Source organism: Pholcus phalangioides, unplaced genomic scaffold (assembly GCF_987345545.1).
Source record: "Pholcus phalangioides strain wild (caught in Gottingen) unplaced genomic scaffold, Ppha-v1.0 ptg000007l_1, whole genome shotgun sequence".
Taxonomy (NCBI): Eukaryota; Metazoa; Arthropoda; class Arachnida; order Araneae; family Pholcidae; genus Pholcus; species Pholcus phalangioides.
In genome coordinates, this window is record NW_028301600.1 from 41,980,195 (window position 1) to 41,999,682 (window position 19,488).

Genomic DNA, 19,488 nt, shown 5'->3' on the forward strand with positions numbered 1-19,488 from the left:
AATAGTGATCGAACTTTTCGGATCACCTTAGCCTCTACTACTAAACCAGACATGCACCTTGTCCATATTCCTCTGTGGAACTTCTAACGAATTTGTACATGTTGGAATGTGTGTATATGTATAGTGAACCTTCCGTGATGTTTGTTTATGTGTAATGCTTGTTATGTGTAGTGCTGCCATCTACAATCAATTTTTTAAACTATGAGTTTTTCTCAACTCATAGTGAGTGTAGTGTGATGAGTGAATAACTGTAATGTTGTAGGCCTGTTGCTCTCTGCAGGGAGACTTTTTAACAGGGAGATCTGCTCACATCAACGCCTCAAAGTTAAGGCGCACAAAAAACAAACTTTAGCCAACCATCACTGTGGCGATGGTGGGGTTTGAACCCACATTCTTGCATGACCACATCCGATCACAAGATGGATCGATGAGATCAGAAAAGTAGCTGGAGTCAATTGGATGGCTGAAGCATCAGACAGAATAACAAGGAAAAATTTAGAGGAGACCTTCATTCAGCAGTGGATTGAAAATAGTTAATGATGATGACGACTATGATTTTCAGCAGCGCTGCTGCTCTGTTTGAACGAGTGAGTAGAATAAAGATCTAACGAGTGGTAGAAGACCTTCAGCCAGCAGTGAGTTGAAAATGGTTGCTGCTGTTGATGATGAGTTCGGAGGATCTTATCGAACATGTTTTGGTGGGGGACAAGTTTTCTTCCATTGATCATCATGTCATTAGTTTTCTCCAACTTTTCTTTGGGTAAGGTTGATAACAAAACAATGGTTCTTTGTTTTCAGAGAACCAACTTTGATGTTATGAGAGAAAGGTTGTAACGTATCCATGGGCCCCGGGGATAAAAGTCTGAAGTCGTCATCACTTAAAAACAAAATGTTTACCTTTTGTTGTTTTTTGTCGGCAATCGGCAGCGGTGGTCGTGTGGCAGCAATCAAGACCGATCATGATCTTGTAAATGAAATTAACTTTTGAAGCCGATTGGCTTGTTTAGACACGTGCGGTTGGGAGTTTTGCCTTTAAATACCGGCCGTACGCTGTCACAATTGCTCTCTTTTTCTTGCAATTATTACTTCACCTACGTCTTGTTTATGCTTTGCTACTTGGGTAGCTTAAACTGATTGGCTGAGGTCGTTAAAGAAAAGGTCATGTCGTAACTTGAATAATTTGTTCCCTAGTTCCTGGCTGGTACTGTGAAAATGATTTTATAATGAAAGTATTTTTATAAGGAAAGTCTAATAGCTCTTTACAAGTTTTACAGTTCCAGTCTCGTGACTGGCTGCCTACTCTGGGTAACGAAACCCTGAATGGATTATCGGTGAAAATGTTGATTTATGCTGACTTAGATGTCCAGTTATCCTCCATTCTACGACGTTGATATGGCTAATTTTCGAGGACTTTTATCAGTGATCTCTGGGAGACCTTCACCTGAAATTGGCTGCTAGTGACTTGCCTTGAACTCTGGGACTCTATTCTTCAATTGGTTCTACTGATGTGGATGGATCTGCATCTTTGCAAGGGTCTACGACTGGAAAGGAAATGTTCAGCAGAACATGGACCTCCAATGGTGAGATCCACTTAATCTACTAAGACTAATTTTTGAATTGATAAGTTAAATGTAAAATTGTTCTCAACGAAAAAATTGAAAATTAACTTGTTAATATAATGTCAAAAAATCAACTAATGTAATAAAATCAATGTTAAAAAAACGTTTTTTCGTTTCTTGCTTGTTGACTGCTTTAACCAGATATTTCAAACCGGGCATGTAACTCCAGAGGGAGGTTACAAGGTTAGTGGAGAATTTTCAAAGATGGTTGGAATTACTTGGATGGTAAGTGAATGGGAAGAATTTAGTATGAAGCAGTCCTCTGTTTTGCATGAATTAATGAATGACGTCATGTATGACGTCATTCATTAATTCATAAAAAACGTGCTTGTATATCACACCTCCTTTCGTTCACGGATAGCATGTGTAATCTTTATCTTGAAGAGAAAAGAACATTCAGAATATAAAAGTGGATGAGGTGGCCTGCCATTGTTTACTGATAAAAGAAGGGCATTGAAGAAAGCGATAAGGGATAGTAAAAAAGAAGTTGAATCTAGGTTGACAAATAACATTGGATCTGACCCAAAATAATTTTTCAAGTACATTAGGGTAGAGAGCAGTAGGCATGTGTAGAGCTTTCAATGACCTTTTCACGTCAGTTTTTAATAGAGAAAACGATATTCAATGTATGGATGTTGCATGGGGTAACAAAATCCTCAACAATATTCAAGTGGAAAATGTGGAGGTGCTAAATCTTCTAAAAAATGTATGTGCAAGCAACGCACCAGATGATATCTATCCTGAGATCCTCACGGAATGTGCTATTGAATTGTCTGGGACAGTTGCGCAGATTTAAAGAAGTATTGTTGCTGAGGATATCGTACCAAGGGATTGAAAGCTTGCTAATGTGGTTATAATATTTAAAAAAGATAGTAGAAAAGCTGTGTGCAATTATCGTCCTATGAGTTTGATGAGCTCCCTCTTGAAAAATTTGGAAAATATTATCAAAAGGCAATTGATGAAGTGAATAGACATGAATATATATATAATGTATTGTGGGATAATCAGCATGGGTTCAGGAAGTGAAAGTCATGTGTAACTAACCTCCTTTGCATCTATGATCACGTGGCTAATGTCAAAAATGTAAATATTGTTTATGGTAAATTCTCTCTTGAATCGTTTATACAAGATCGGGATTGGTGGCAACTTGCTGAGTTGGATAGAATTGTGGTTAAGCGATAGGTCACAAAGGGTTATGGCGAATATGGAATTCTCTGATTGGATAGGCGTCAAAAGTTCCTCAAGGAAGTGTCCTTGGATCAATACTTTTTTTTTAAACTGCAAAATGACATACACAAATACATGAATACGAATAATATACAAAATAGAGGTAATAGCACAAAAGCAAAACACACTCTGCAGGTCTTAGGGACCCAAGGAGTCTGTCCAGAGCATCCCATTTTTCACTTTTTATCAGTGAACTTGACCAGGATATCGCGATGGGATTGTTAGCAAATTTGCAGATGATATGAAGCTAATGGGGGTAGTCTGGAATCCAAGTGATAGGGAGTTTCTCCAGACCAACTTAAACAGGATTGGAGCATGGGAAAATGAATGGAGCATGACGTTTAGCATTAAGTGCATGGTCACTCATTTTGGTTCAAACAACCCACATTTCTCTTACAAGTTGAATGGTGTCATTATCCCGGATGAAACTATGGTCATTAATTTGGGAATTCTTTATCAGGGGCTTAGGTTTTCCGAACATTGTTCAGCAGTGATCAAAAAAAGTGAATAGAATGCTCGGTTTCATTTTCAAAAAGGTCTCTTTGCATTCTCCTAACGTCATTCTTTCGCTTTTCTGAGGCTTATTTCATCCTGGACTGGAGTATGCTGTAAGGTTTTGGAGATTATACCTACAGAGGTACATAGACTTAGTTGAAGAGATATAGAGAAGAGCTACACGTGTCCTTGTTGGCACATGGGGTTTGAGTTATGAAGAGAGATTTTATTTTTTGAAGATGTTTACATTGGAAGAACGCAGGTGTCTGAGAATATGATTGAAGTGTTCAAAATTTTTGATGGGATGAATAGGATGAACCATGAATTATTAATAAACACGGCATCAATGGACTGTTTTGACAAGGGGACACCAGTATCGATGGGGTGCCTGACCAGGGGGCTTGGAATCCAGGCCTTCCAGCTTGGCACACTCAGCTCTCTCCAACGTGGTCCAACACCTTGGGGTAAAGGGCTTACATCCCTCATGGGACAGAGCCTGGGCTACGACTGGTCTTACAGTTACAGTATCGATTGGTAAGGGACAATTCTAGGTTATGGTGTGTCGCAGGGAATTTTTCTCTAATAGGGTTTTAATGAATGGTATAGCTTACCCTCACAGGTCGTAAATTCTAACACTATTGACACATTTGAAAAAAAATATGATAAACATATTGGGGTAAATCAAGAAACTTAGATAAGACAACCATAAATATTTTTCACGGGTATTGCATATTATTTTATCATGTATATATAATTTTTAGTTTTTACAATTGCATTTTTAATTGGGTTGCTTTATTTTAAAAATATATGACATGATATTTGTTATGGGCATCTTTTTCTCAGCCACCTCGTTGGGCATTTTGATTGTTGTGGTCTTGTATTTGTATCTTGTTTCCACTGTACCTCTGAGTCTGGAAGGATCCTAACAAGCACTGAATTTAGTATCAAATGCATAACCCCTCTGAACATCCTTTAGTACTGCACACAAATATCTTATTGACCTCTGGGCTATGGTACCCTCTATTATATCAAAAAATATTTGAAAAAATTCACCTGGAATTCTCACTGTCATTTGATACAGAATATACTTCTTGGATATGATGTGAAGCATTTCCTTCTGACCATTTATGTATTTTTCCAAATGCAGTTTTTTTAGATGGAATGCGATATGGCCTCAAAATGATAACCTGAAAAAAATAATTAAGTTTTTGAAAAAATATAATGTAATCAAATTATAGGAACTTGAGATTACAATTATTCCGTTCACTTTCCCTGCCTGATGTCAGATCCCATTCGACATTGTTGGTACGTGTTGATAACCTTTGTTATATCCCCAGCCTTTCTTGAAAAAGGCTGTGTCTAGCATCTGATTCCAGATTATTTGTGTTTATTAGAAATCCATAATCATACAAATTATCTCTATAAGATAATCACTGTATAAACTAATTTCTCTCTATATATATTTTTTTAATTTCAGCTCAATTGTCATTGAATAGACACATTAGCTGCTTTGGTTCTCTACTTACCAAAATTTGCGAAGTAATAACACAGTGATATTTGAATCAGTTTTTAAAGTTGCTAAGGCATTGACAATCTGTATTAGATTCTTACACACAAAGACGGATAAAAAAAAGGAAATAACAATTTTGAATTCTGTTTCAAATATTAAAAAAGTATTTCAAAAGTTAAAACAACCCTATTGGTTTAGAAGTCCTTGTGTATTGGAACCGAGGTCTAGTACAGATGCTTAAGATCAACCACATATCATTTAACTTCTAATAAATTTACTAGAAAGATTATGAAAAATCCTCGTTTCGGAGTACTGAGGGAAAAACCACTTTCTCATTTTCACACATATTAACCATTTACTCATATGTAAGAACAAATTAGTAATCATAGCATCATAGGCGGAGATTGACTTGGAAGTCTGGGGGGGCACGACGATGATGTCAATTCATATATACATTAGATCAGTCGACTCCACCGTTGACGCGGGGGGGGGGGGGCAATGCCCCCGTATCTCCGCCCATGCATAGCATTAAGAATCAAGCTTTAAACATAACCATGTGATAATTCTTAAACTCATGTGATTGAAGTGTTGTCACTGGCCGATCAGTACCCTGCTGAAAATAAACAATGTGTTATTTATTTATTTATTTATACAATAATGTTGGCAGAGGTCTATACATGAGAATCTGGTTGATGGTAACAGGAAAAAATGTTTCACATTTTTTGAAAATATAAATGAAATAAATATAAAATCTCCCCTCCACTGTGGGTGACTCAAAGACAGTGGAGGGGAAGTAAGTTCCAGTTAACTTTGGTATGCAGAAAGAAGGCAAATTTAAAGCAGAGATAAGAGTTTATCTTATGTGGATAGTCAAGTCTGCTAGATATATATGTTGGCTTGGGGATATTACCGTAGATATCAAAATTTAAATGTCCATGGCGAATTTTAAAAAGCATGGTTAATCGAGAAAAGCGGGTGGATTTATTTCGTATTGATTCCAGCTTCTCGGTATTGCTAGCAGTGTAGGGGTCCCAAATTTTGGAGGTATAGGAAAGAACTGGGAAAAAAATTGGTTTGATAACAGAGGAATCTAACATCATAAGTAGAGTGTTTAAGGTTGCGGTGAAGGAAGGAGTGTTTATTGAGATTTATGAGATGAGGAGGGAAAGAGGAATTGTAAGACTACATTTTTTTCAAGTTCTCTGGAATTGGATTGCACTAAATTTATTTTCGAAAAGGGTGGAAGCATAATGAACTATCTTGTAATGAGAAATAAAGTTTTCATATCTCATCAGGCTACTAGCTGCTTTTTTCTGATCCTGAGGTTGTGAAATGGAGAAAAAAAAGGATCTATTCAAATGTGTTAGAACCAGATTAAAATACCTTCTACTGCATATAAATAATGTGGCAAATGCAACAAAAATTATAAGAATTCTCCCATGGATCTTGGCAATTTAAGACACAAGAGTTAGATGATGTGAATTACTAGAGGTATATAGAATAACACAAGGAAAAAAAATCAAAATCAGAGAATGCTTTTGAAGTTTAAATCAGTGAAGTATTTATTTCAATTAATACTACCAGTATTTTTTTAATAGCTTTTGAGCAAGTGAATCCTGATTTCTTCCTTTCACGACCCTTTGAGAGAATGTTATTGGTTTAGGAACAAAAACTAGAGAATTTACCAACAAAAAAAAAAATTGCTTACATCACAAAAACTCTCAGGATTTTTCACAACAATTTAATGCAAAATAACAAATAGCCAACGCTTGTTATAACAATCTCTTTTGTTCCACGAAAAACAGACGTTATATTGGAAGGTTGTTATATCGAATGTTTTAAAAATCATTAAGTTTAGCTTCTTCGGAAAATTGTATATTGTATTGATGAAATTTAAAAAAAATTATTTCATTCTGTTACAAAATTGCAATAAAAATGTGTAAAAGAAAAACAATTTAAATGTATAATGCAATGTAGTATGTACATTTTCCTTATGAAAATACTATGTTATGACCAAAACATACATTTATTTTTTACTACATCCAGTAAAATAAGTTCACTTGCATCTATATTCTCTCATGAAGAAATCAAGTAAAATCGTGCAATAAAATTTAGAACAAGATAAACTCAATCAATCACATGGGAAGTGGAAGTGAGTTATCATTCAGAAAATAATACAAAATGGTAAGCAAAGTTTCCATTGATGGTGCTAGTTGACCATCAGGATTTCCTTATCTTTAAACCATCTATGCTTCATACTCTTTCTTCTCCAAGCATCAAATGTTAAGGTCAAACCCATTCAGCAACAGATTTTTTTAATTTCTTTGGAAAAAACAACAAAAAACAGGGGGCCAAAGTTGAATTCATCATTCTAATAGATTCAATCATATCTACCACCCATTAATTATTTTTGATGAAAAATAACATGACAAAAATGAGGAAATATTTGGGGCCTGTTGTACCAGTCATTATATAACGAGCGTCGACTGTATTGATATACACTGACCATTATATTTCGGCTATGGAAAGTGGGATAAGACTTTACCAGTAATTTCATAGCATCAACATATTAGATTTTTTTAAATTTTAAAAAAGTTAATTTCGAAACATATTTTTCAACATGACATCACAATTGAACAACTGTATGAATGAAATGCAAAAGTCTAAATAATTCTATGAGAACAATTACCAACATAAACTTCATCACTTTGTTTAATAGCAAATTCTCATTGAAATTGAGAAACTTGTAAGTTAAGTTTTTTTGTTTTATAAGCTACTTGTTTTATTGTACCTAGTACTTTTTCTATAGCTGTATGCATCAAAAACCTTAAATCTTGAGATTTCTGGTTTCAAAAATTCAAGTTATTGAAAACTTCCCTGCAATCAATTATATACTTACTTGACCAAGAATATTTGTATGTCTAGGTCTTTTTTTTAATGTTAAATGCACTTCAGATGGATGTTCCCTCATAGCATAGACAAGCTTCTTCAGTTGCCAGCCAATCTAATTGAGGAAAATAAAATAATTTCAAAGGAGGAAAGAAATTTAAAAATAAAAAAATTCCTTAGATATGCATGATTAAACAAACTGAAATATACTCTAAATCACTTGGTTACGAAAGTTATTAAACACACAAATACAGAACATTTGCACACATACATGACTTCGCAGTCACACTTTGACTGCTGCCACATAAGTCTACACTTGCACAAATTTTTTATATAAGAAGATCAAGGAGATCAAGCTTCTAGTACTACCATCTATCGGTCACATTATAAAATTATTGCTATTCACAACAAACTTTCTGTATTTCCCATACATAAACTAGCAATCAAAAATTTTTTTTTATTGTAATCAATGCACAATATATGCACTAATATTCAAAAGGAACATCAAATTGATGGAATGCATACTCACAACAGTTTGATAATTTACTTGAACAATTTCATCACCTTCTTCAACTTTTGTGCATCGCATAGCAGGACTCTACAAAATATTCAAAATGAAGTAAAAAAATAAATGGATATTAGCAGAAAAGAAAGTAAAAAATAAATAAAACTTTAAGTAGAAAGCACAAAGACTTCTCCCATTCGAATTCAGATTATTAAATTGATGAATATCAGTTGCATGTATGAATGCGTGTTTGATTTCTTTTTATTGCTTATAAATCAATGTTATTTCAAACATAGCATACAACATCTAAGCACCAAATCATTCTAAGTTAGATTTTTGATTTTTTTAAAAGCAAGATCTTTAGAACACAATATTGTTTATAAGTTTAAATGAGAACTTTAACTAAAATGAAATTATGTAATATCCAAAATAAATTACTACTTCATACTTGGGATCAACAATATGTAAATGAAATGTAGCATCCAGTGATGGATAGCATAAAAAATTTGAATTTTATAACTTTTTCATAAATAATCTTTTTTTGTACTTAAATGGCTTCTAGGATAATATTTGAATTTTTTTTTTTAAATTAAAAGTTTCCTCTAACATTAATGGTTCTAGAATTAGCTATTGGACAATAATAAAAGTGAACACTATATATACTACATGCACCTCAAAAGTAAAACTGAATTATCACTGAAAAATGAACTACTTAATGAAACCTCTTCTGGTGTATTTACCTGAAAACATATTAGAAACTACAAAATCATAAACTGCAATATACAGTAAACCCCTCTTAACAGACACCCCTCAGATGCAGTCAGTCACCCCTCTTTCACAGATTAATTATAAATTATAATTATTCCCTGTATAATAAAAGTATGTATTTCAAACCCTGATTAACGGGCACCCCTTTTTAACAGACAAATTTTTTTGTCCCACCGGTGTCCGCAAAAGAGAGGTTTTACTGTATCTTTTTAATATTGTGACATTTGATATTATTACCTGTGATTTGATTCCCCCAACAATATGTATGCCAGAATATGTGGATTGGATGTGAATGCCCTATCAAGAAATCATACTAATGAGAATTATATACTTTCAACATGTAAAGAAAACAATTTAAATCTGAATGAAAGATAGTTGTGTTGCTGATTGCAGCATTGTACACATTATTATTGTTAACATGATCCTGAATATCATGGACATCTTTCCATCAGAAAGTTGATTATTCAAGTTTCCATTAAGAAAATATTTTATGAAACAATGCATTCTACCAAAAAGTTTTCCATGATCTGGAACCCCTGCAAATTTCTGTAATTTCAGGGATAAAGTTGCTTCTCTAGTCCACAGCCGCACACACACATTTAGAGTATGAACAAAATATCACAAAATGAATGCTCCAGCTCATTAATATAATGTTTTTATTAAAAATACTGCTAACCTTTCAGTTTGAATGTAAGGAAAAAAGTTAGATCTTCATTTAATATTGAGAAATAACATTAGTAGTGACCTGTATCGCTATAAATTACCTTATCCCTCCACATCGGTGGCATGCCCTGAAAATCGGAGGCACCAGCTTTTTTGGTGCTCTAGTCTGATCCATTCCCAGCATGCCAGGAAAAGTGAGGTTCAATAAGGATTACATGATATATGCAGAAGACTTATTAATTTGTATTAAACACAGAATAAACACGCCAATTGTAATAAAATAATAGTTTTCACTGTATCTAACATGTTCTGTCCAGGAATTTGATAAAAATAGTAAAAATTAAACATTTACTCATCATTCTAACCTACTCATTGCAATCCTATTACAAAATACTGATAATGTGCTTTGCACAATTTATTTTTTTATTTTTTCATGTTCAGAGATTGAGGAAATGTGATGTCACTTCTGTATTACAATATCGTGTTTTACAGTGCAATTTAATTTCTTTGCTCTGCTTTGTAGGTATTGAGCACTAAAAACATTTCTTTAAATCAGCCAAGTCTACAATCATTAGTTGCTTTTGTTATTGCGTTGGGACATGCAACTTACTCGCAAGAGCGATTATATATATGCAAATGTTTCATTGGTTGCGAGTTAGATGGATGTTGCTCTGTGTGCTACTTAACTTCTTTCATTAAATATTTTTGTGACTATGGATTCTGGTAACAGAGTGTGGTTACGAAAAATCTCTGAAAATGGGGTTACGTAAAATCTCAGTGGAAACATGGTTGCAGGAAGAAAAACTTGCGCAATGGAAAACATTGTTTTTGTGTTGTCAGAGTTGTTTGGTGACTTGATGCCTGTTCCAGAATCAATTGCTACATATTGTCGCTGAAGATGCAATCCATGCTACGCTTGAAGAGACTCAGTTGAGTGATTAGTCAACCTAGAACTGAAGGTTTGCAAGATAAGGCCCTCGCTGAATGGGAGTAGAATAATGCAGATGCAGTGTCGTATATAATATTGACTTTCTCATGAGCAGGCATTGCAATTCGCAGATTTGCAGAAGAGACAAATGCAAAGTCTTTGTGGGACAAAATTAAAGATACATTCATCCGAATGGCAGAAGACTAGAAAATAGACACGGGTAATGAACTAAAAAATTTGGAGATGTATATTGCCAGAGGATTTTCAACAAAATGCTTATCACTAGGTCTTCCGATATCCCAAAGAGAGCTAGTATTCTACATAGTGCGCGGACTGAGGGGGTTGATTTGTTTGCATATGGGAGATACTCAAAACTCAGAGAAAAATCCATGAATGAGATTCTTGAAATTGTATGAGAGGAAGAAAAATGTATCAGTCAACATTCATCTAACAATTGAAATAATGGTGAAGCTTTCAGTGCAAGGAAGGTCTGGAAATCAGTGAGACTTTGCTATGTGTGCAGGAAACCAAATCTTGTTGCCAAGGATTGTTATCTATGGAAGCTTTGGTATGACCAGAAAAAGTTCCAGAAATTTTGAACTGATAATAAATATGAAAACTGTACATCCAACAAGAACTATGAGGAGCAAGATGGACAATCTCAATAATGGATCAACAGGCTGATGAAGTATGGATCTTGGATAGTGGAGTTCCAAGTCATATGGCAAAGACATTAGATGGTTTCAGGACATTAGTTTCGTCAGGAAAGAAGGTAAGGATTTTGCAATTGATTAGCAGGTAAGGATTTTGTAATTGATTCAAAAGGCATTGGTATCGTAAAAGCTAAATATTTTGATCAACCATTAACAACTGAAAATGTATGGGCCCGATCTTAGAAATAATTTGTTGTCAGTAACTACACTGACAGAAAAATGTTTTAAATTTAAACTTCAATCGAATTGTATATTGATTTATAATAAGTTTGGTAAAATGGTATTGAAGGCTGTTAAACGCAATAAATGTCTTGAAATTAATTTGAAACCAAATGCTAATATTTTTAATTCTGATCAGTATATTGATTGTAATCAAACAGCTCAACCCAACACATATTCATTGTGTAACAAGAGACTTTGACATTCGAATCTGCAGTACAAGTCAAAAGTGAGTGATATATTGGTTCGATCACGCAAACTAAATTTAGATGTGAGGCACGTGATATGGAAGAGTAGGTAGACTTTGCCTAACGATACTCAGAAAAATATCCAATGAAAAGGCAAATACAAGGAAAAAATCAAAACATCTTATGCATTTCGACACGTTATGGGTGTCATCTTTAGAGGATACGGAATATCACGATGACTGAGGATCCGACTTGGATTGATTACCAAATCTTAACTGTTGGTTGCTCAGCAGAAAGAAATATATACATCTGTTCAAGTCAAATATAGTGACTAGAATGAAGCTGAGCACCTGTGTGCAAATCTTCTATAGAAGTGTCATTTTAGAAGAGAGTACTTCCAATTACAAGAACTTTCCGAATGACATGTAGTTTCTTAAAATGTCATAATTTTTTAAGGGGTCATATGCATAAAAACATAAAGAATTTTACTTTTTATACCATCTGTTTGTGCTAAACCTTCTATTTAGTGAAATGTAGAACCTGCTCTTGAAAGCCATTTGCAAAAAATTCAATTTTTAAATGCAATATTTATGGAGATATTTCACTTGGATGTTTTCAGCATTTATCACTAATGATTGTGTGTGTGGTTCACAAATTGAAAAAAAAATTCACAAATTAAATTTGAAGTTTAAAAATTCTAAAAAATATAATTTTCATTGTGGCTAAAAAAATGAAATAATTTCAAACTTCAATAACTTCAAATAAAACCTTCCCTGTCAAGTTGTTTCAAAATGAAACCACCTTTTCATTTGCATTTCTCATGTGATCAGTGGTGTGAAGTTGGAACCACCGAGACTTCCTCCGTTTGCTATCTTTGGAAACGATTCATATAACCCATTATGTTTCTTTTTTTTTCATTTCACTGTCTTGAAAAAATTGAATAATTACATATTTTAATTTTTTCCAAGAAGGGTGAGAGATGTCTGACAGAGTAAACAAAAGCCTTTATCTTTTAAATGCATGATAAAATAATCTAAGTAAAATAAACCAATAGTTGAAATCATTCTATTCATTCACAGTTGCTGAAAATGGAGATTTTTGCGGCAATATAAACTGGCAAACACAATGATAAGTCACCAAAACTTAATAATTTTTTCCTCTTAAATATTTCAAAAAATACCGTACTTAAAACTATGGAAGTTTTTTGCAAATAACTTTTCAGAGCAGATTCTACATTTCACTAATTCTTTTAGCACAAAGGAACTGTATAAAATAATTATTCTTTATTTTGTATTTATCTATATGACCCTTCAAAAAATTGACATTTTAAGAAACTGCATGTCATTTGAAAATTTTTGTACTGAAACTATACTTCTAAAGTCAACAGTTGCAAAGATAGTTTCTGTGGATAAATAATTTGAATCACCCTGTATATGCTTTTAAAATACCCCAGAAACCCCTTAGCAGAAAAAAAAAAAAATTCTAATTTTAGGATTCTTTTCCACTATTTCCTAGAAAAAATGGTGAAGTAAAAAATATTTTTAGGTAGTTTTTGGTAAACTTTTGCTATTTTAAAAATACCTTCAACTTGTTATAATACAGTCAGACTTACTTATAACAAACATGGACATTACAAATTTTTACATACAACAAAGGTTTTCCATTTCTCGTTAATTTCACATCACTTACCTATGCTTATCAAGTCAGTACGGATATAGCAAACTTCTCATATAATGAAAATATTTTAGCTGTTTTTTCCTTCTTTGTTATAAGTGGATCCAACTGTATATGGAATTCAACTGTCATTTTCTGTGACACTCTGTAAATTAGGTTTCCATCATAATGCCAACCAAACTAGAATGAAAATTAAATCATTCATATTTACCAATTCTTCATCTGGCTTCTTTTTTATTGTGGTGATGTCTAATGATGCTGGTTGAATAATCAAAGAATCATTGAATTCTTGGACTAGGCAATCACAAATTTCAGCTAGACTGAGACACTAGAAAAATTAAGAAGCAGCATGCAATATCAATTTGAACATGGACATTTTGTTTTTTAATCAACAAAAAAATTTAACTGATTTTCAATACTTTGAAATATAATCAAAGTGAATTGTAGAACATTATAAATTGGAGTAGAAAAATGCAAATACATTTGCACAAAAACATTAAACAATGGTCTGTAAGGTATTGTTTGTATCTTATCTACATAAAAAACATCTAGATGGAGGTGTTTTTTGGCCCTTAAGCAGAATGTACAAGAAACTGCAATGTACATTGTAGAATCAGTGAAAGAACTTGTTGAAATTGTTCTTCAGCTGAAGAACAATTGTAGGAAGAATTTAAAGGAAATAAGTAAAAAAAAACAATTCGTGTTTTCTCTACTATTATGGGAAATTTTACTGCAGAAGATTTTCAGTCAACTACAGCCTTGTTGCAACACAATGCACAAATTCTGCTTTGGAGATGTTTGTTGAATCAACTAAGATGTTTGTAGCAGCTGCTGGTATACATTATGCTGGCACTTGACCATTAAAAAGCTCATGTCCCTTGTGGGGGACAGATTTGGGGTCATGATTGATGTGTTGGGCACTTGAATTAGGAACCTAGCTGGAATCCTGCTGAATAGGTTTGAAATTTTCTTATTTTACCCTCTTATAGATTTAATCAATCTAAGTTCACTCTGATTTGGTTCACAAATTCGATAAATGAATAGATAAAAAGTTTTTTTTTCCCCTTAACCCTTTTATCTGCACTGATGAAATATCCAGCCTTCTTAAAAAGTCTCTTATTTTTACAATAAAGAACCCAAAATTTCGTAGAGCACATTTCTGGATTGAACATGTTTGTTATCCCTCTACCTTGTCTGGTCAACTGCCAATGAGTGGATCCATCTTTTGTTTATGTTTTGGTAACAAACAGTGTTTGAAGTTAATTTATTTACTTCCTTTTTGTCTAATTCAATTCAATTTCAATTTTACTCATCACATTAACAAAACGTACATTGTACCAAACAAAGAAAATCAATCCAAGGGATCGTTGTCGATCCATACTGGACAAAATTATTGATGAGTTAATTTTCAAACACAAAAAGATAAATAATTATAATAAGCTAATTATAATTATAAAAAAATAACAAATAACTAAAAAAAAATGCAAGACAAAGAAATCATCTATGAATATGACAGACACAAAATGTTACATTAATTTAAATTAAGATGAGTGATTTTTTATTCACAAAATGAAATAAATATGGTGTATCTTATGGTGTTGTTTTACTCTCTCTTCCTCGGCATGACTCATGCTCCAACTTTGGCATGTAGGCCAGTGTACTCTTCTATACAGATATATATACTCCTTTCTATCCAACAGCACAGTCTCTTTCTTTTCTCCCTAAATTCGACAACTTCTGAGCATCCTTCTTTTTCTAACTTTTGTATCTTTTAGCTTGTAAGATGCAATCGGGGCGAATGTAGCTCCTTCAGGAGCCAGTTATTAACCGAAAATTAGCTTATTTAATCTTTTTCTGTTCACAGAGTTTGATCCTTACATTAATTATTCAAGTGGATTTGTAGATAAAATTTAGCTATGACTATGATAGCCTTGTTCAAGTGAAATATCATATTCTTCACACAGCATCTGCTGTTAAGATGTTCATCCAAAGTTGGCAGTGAATTTCTTGAAAAAGGTAGTGATTGCAATCTTCAATTTGAGCTGAATAGATGAGCTCGTAGTTCAAAGGGTCACCATGAAATGTCCAGGGTTGTTGAATGGTCCATGATGGACCCACGTCTGCCACCCACCCGTTCTGCATTGACGCCGCCCTCAACCTCCGGTCACTCCACTATCATCGCTAGCATTTTACCAGATGCCCATCATTCCTGGACTCCATGATCTCGCCCACAGCCTCAAATCACCCCTGCATCGTGATACTTGCTGAGCAGACACTGACAGACCATCGGTCACCCACCCATTCTGTGTTTGAGCTGATGCCACCCTCAACCTTCAGTTACATCTATTGTAACATATCGCCCTAGGGGCTCACATGTTCCATTAACACCAAGTGGTTCCCCCAGGAGAGGATCCGGTCAAGTCACGAGAATTGCTTTGTTATTTCTTATTTATGCATGTCATATTTTATTATGGTGATATATATATATATATATATATATATATAGTGAAAATATGTAGTACTATTAAATACCTTATCTCATGGGCAGAGGTTCTTACCGTGGGCTTCCGTTTGTCTTAATAGTTCCATGATCTCATAATTAAATAGCCATGTAAACAATATGGGGAGAGCCTGATCAGCTTCCTCCATCTTGATGAGACTATTGCCCCAAAATGTAATAATGTTGAACATATAACTCAACCCTCAACGACATATGTCCGTATGCAAATCATCTGAATGGCGTATGAATTTCTTCCTATGCCGAGTGCCTGCCGTGCGCCGATTAGTCAGAGAATAAACCTGTTCACCTCCACTGTAAATAGTCCAGCTAGACATCACATCATTGCATTTATTCTTTGTTCATCCAGCTGTACTAGGAGCAGCTTTGAGGCTCTTCACGATAATTTACTAACATCATACAATGTTGTGCTAACCGCTAAAATGTGTGATTAATCCTACTGTGCATAAGGCTCGGTCTGGATAGTCGTTGTCTTCTAATAATGATTTCACTCATTTAGTCTGAGGAGTTAATGTTTCTAATCCGACAATGTGTTCGATGATCATCATAATGTGATTTATGTCTGCATGTCTGCAGTACGGCGTTCCAGGATGCTCAAAGGAGCTTTGCAACATCTCTTTATTGCATTCCCAGTCAATTAATTATTTTATGTATCTCAATATTGATTCACACACAAATAATATTTCACTCTAACTCAGTTATCAATAATAGATCTTCGTTAAAGTTTTTTAACAACAGAGGTTCTAGAAAGAGTTTCAATCTCACCAATTACATTCCATCAGACCACCATCACAAGAGTCACACGATTCAATTAAGAGGTTCATCCCAATCATCACTCAATAATGTCACCGCAGCTAGCATTGGAGAAGCGGCAAGCAATGGCATCTCTGACGAACTTCTGTGTTAATAGACTCGATCTAATACAATTCAATCAGTAATGTAGCAGCCACGTGAAGAAATCTGACAACCACCAAATCATTCGCACTTGCTGTTGGTAAAGGCAATTGGCAACCAGGCGGAGCTGTGCCTAAGTTCGTACTCAATCAATGGTTCATGATAATGGAAGAGACGATGCTCGGCACGCACCTCACCGGGTGAAATGCCTTAGTGAGAAGAGTAATTCGGTATATTTTGTGTGTCGTTTCCAGCATACCGCCGCTATTTAAAAGGGACCATTCCCAGCATTCCTTGTTTCACCGTCCAATCAGGATCCACGACCTTCTGCTCTGGAAAACTAACACATAATGACAGACACAACTGCTATTTGCATAACTATTCAGAATAAAAATACAACTATGACACGAAATCTGGCAATACTGAAATATAAACAATGTAGGCCGATTGGCGGAAATCTACAGCGAACCGGTTCTTGGAAGTGAATTAAAGGTCGGACAATAAATACAGATTTCAAAATGACTAGATGTAGGACTATTCTGAGGGGGGCCCAAGGTAATGTTACAGCTTACAACGAAAAGTGATGGCCATCATCTTCCGCATGTGATGAAATCATCTTCTGTGTGTCGTCTTCCCATCTTCTAACATCCGATGTCTGAGCGAGCTACGTCTTGATGCACTGATTCATGAACTATGATCTTCCCACTGATGGTGTGTGGCACGTAATTGATGTGCTGTGTTGTAAATCGTGATCTTTCCGCTAGTAACGAGTTCTTCATCATCGATGTGCTGATTCACGAACTGTGATCATGGATTTCCATCGATCACGATCAGGTTGAATTGCCCACCATTCCCCCTCTGATTCCCCGTAGAAGTCAGCTAGATCTTCATAGTCTGTGTGGCTAGTCGACAATATAAGTGAGTGAGATCTGTTCATATCTTATTCATTGAGATCATGGCTATTCTTGTTTGACAATAATATTTGAATTAGTATATATTGTAACTTAATTTAATTGAGTTTTTGACTTTAATAAATGACTTAATCTGAAAATTGGCAATGTTTCTTTGAGTTTGCCTGTGACTTATATTATGGATGCAAGAATCACGGGACGTAGCTGAAACTAATCCGCTACACTATCATCCTTAGAGGTTTGTCGGATCCCATAGTTCCTGGACTCAACGATTTTGCCCACCACCTCAAGTCACCCCTTCATTGTAATACCTGCTGCTCAGACAAATGATGGACCCATGTTGTTCAACCACCCGTTCCGCATTCCAGACTCTTTCTGCTCCTTCACTTCGATTCGTATATCAGTCATTTTTGTCTTTTCTTTAATATAGTGCCAGTTAAATTCTTCCAAAATGTTAATGGGACTTGTTCTTGAAAGCCTGTCATAAAATTAATTATGCATTTTGGTGTACATTTCATGTCTTACTTTCAAGGAGCTATTACTCCACAGCCCCCCCCCATCCCATCATTTCATATCATTGCTATTATTTCTATGCATTAAAACTCGATGTTTAATTTCAACCTTTGCTTAGTGTCTCATTGTGTCTGGATGTTTGTATCTTTCTATTTGGATAATGTAAAATTTTCATCGCAAGGAACCTGGGTGTGTTTGCTCTCTTCACAGCCTACTCCTAGACTTAAACTAAATTAATTGGTCAATGTTAAAGGTAATCCAGGGATGGGATTGCTGTTGATTCTTTTCGGAGCAGTAAATTTAGTGTTTCGGAGCAGCAATCTGTGAATTCGGAGCAGTGCGCAGAATCATTATTACCTTTGTCAAAAATGAAAATTTTTTGAACCGAGATGATCAGATTATTCAATTTTGAACATTTTAACCAGTCATAGGGTTCCGGCGTCAAAAATCAGTTTTATATGTTTGATAAAACTTGCATCCACTCATAGGGACGTAAAAATTATAAGTCATAATCCAAGCTGGACGTAAGAACAAAAAATTAAAAGTTTACAAATCAAACAAATAAGCATACATTAAAAAAACCTCATGACATTTTGTTGACTCATGTGACGCTGTTTTCCTCTAATTTCTCAAAAACCCTACACATTTTTTCTTTCAGTGTTTTCAGACGAACTTGCCCACTTTCGATGTCTACAAAGTTTTTTCTCTTTATCCCCACTTCTATCATTTTCTCTGTAGTGTTCAGCATAGTTTTTGATGATGACAACTGAATTTCCAACTCCCTTTCTTCTGCTTTTAGTCTTTGATTCTCATCTAGTCGTGGAACTTTCTTATCAAAAGTTTTTTGGTGCTGAAGTCTGTCTTGCTACTTCTGATGCGAGCTGCGAACAGCTTTCAGAAGATTGGCAACGACATCAATATCTTTCAGTGGCGTCGGAGCCGGGGGTGCTGTGGGTGCTCGAGCACCCACGGAAGTTTGTAGAACGGATTCGAGCACCCACAGAATTGATTAAAAAAATTTCCTACATGAATCTCAAGACGGGCACCCACAGGTTTCCCAACCCTTCCGACGCCCCTGATATATTTAGCATTCCGAGAATGCTGTACATAAGATTTTATTTGCCTAATGCTATTGATATTTTCAACCGAAAGATTTAATCTATGTTGCAGGAAATGTTTGTTTACACTAAAGCCCCTCTCGCAGTCTGCATTTCCATGTGGGAAAGACATATTAAGGCTTTGACAAGCACAAGC

At 34.7% G+C, this 19,488-nt stretch overlaps 1 protein-coding gene across 2 annotated transcripts in view; it reads right to left on the reverse strand.

Annotated features, from left to right (window-relative positions):
• The window catches only part of cnk (connector enhancer of ksr), a 77,958-nt gene that overhangs the window by 44,822 nt on the left and 13,648 nt on the right, over positions 1–19,488 (reverse strand). For both annotated transcript variants that reach the window (XM_089233246.1, XM_089233245.1), the window contains exons 5-9: positions 13,610–13,726; positions 9,251–9,310; positions 8,270–8,338; positions 7,751–7,855; positions 4,395–4,528 (exon numbers count right to left, since the gene is read on the reverse strand). In XM_089233246.1, coding sequence (XP_089089372.1) covers positions 4,395–4,528; positions 7,751–7,855; positions 8,270–8,338; positions 9,251–9,310; positions 13,610–13,726 — 485 coding nt within the window. The remainder of the gene's footprint in view (positions 1–4,394; positions 4,529–7,750; positions 7,856–8,269; positions 8,339–9,250; positions 9,311–13,609; positions 13,727–19,488) is intronic.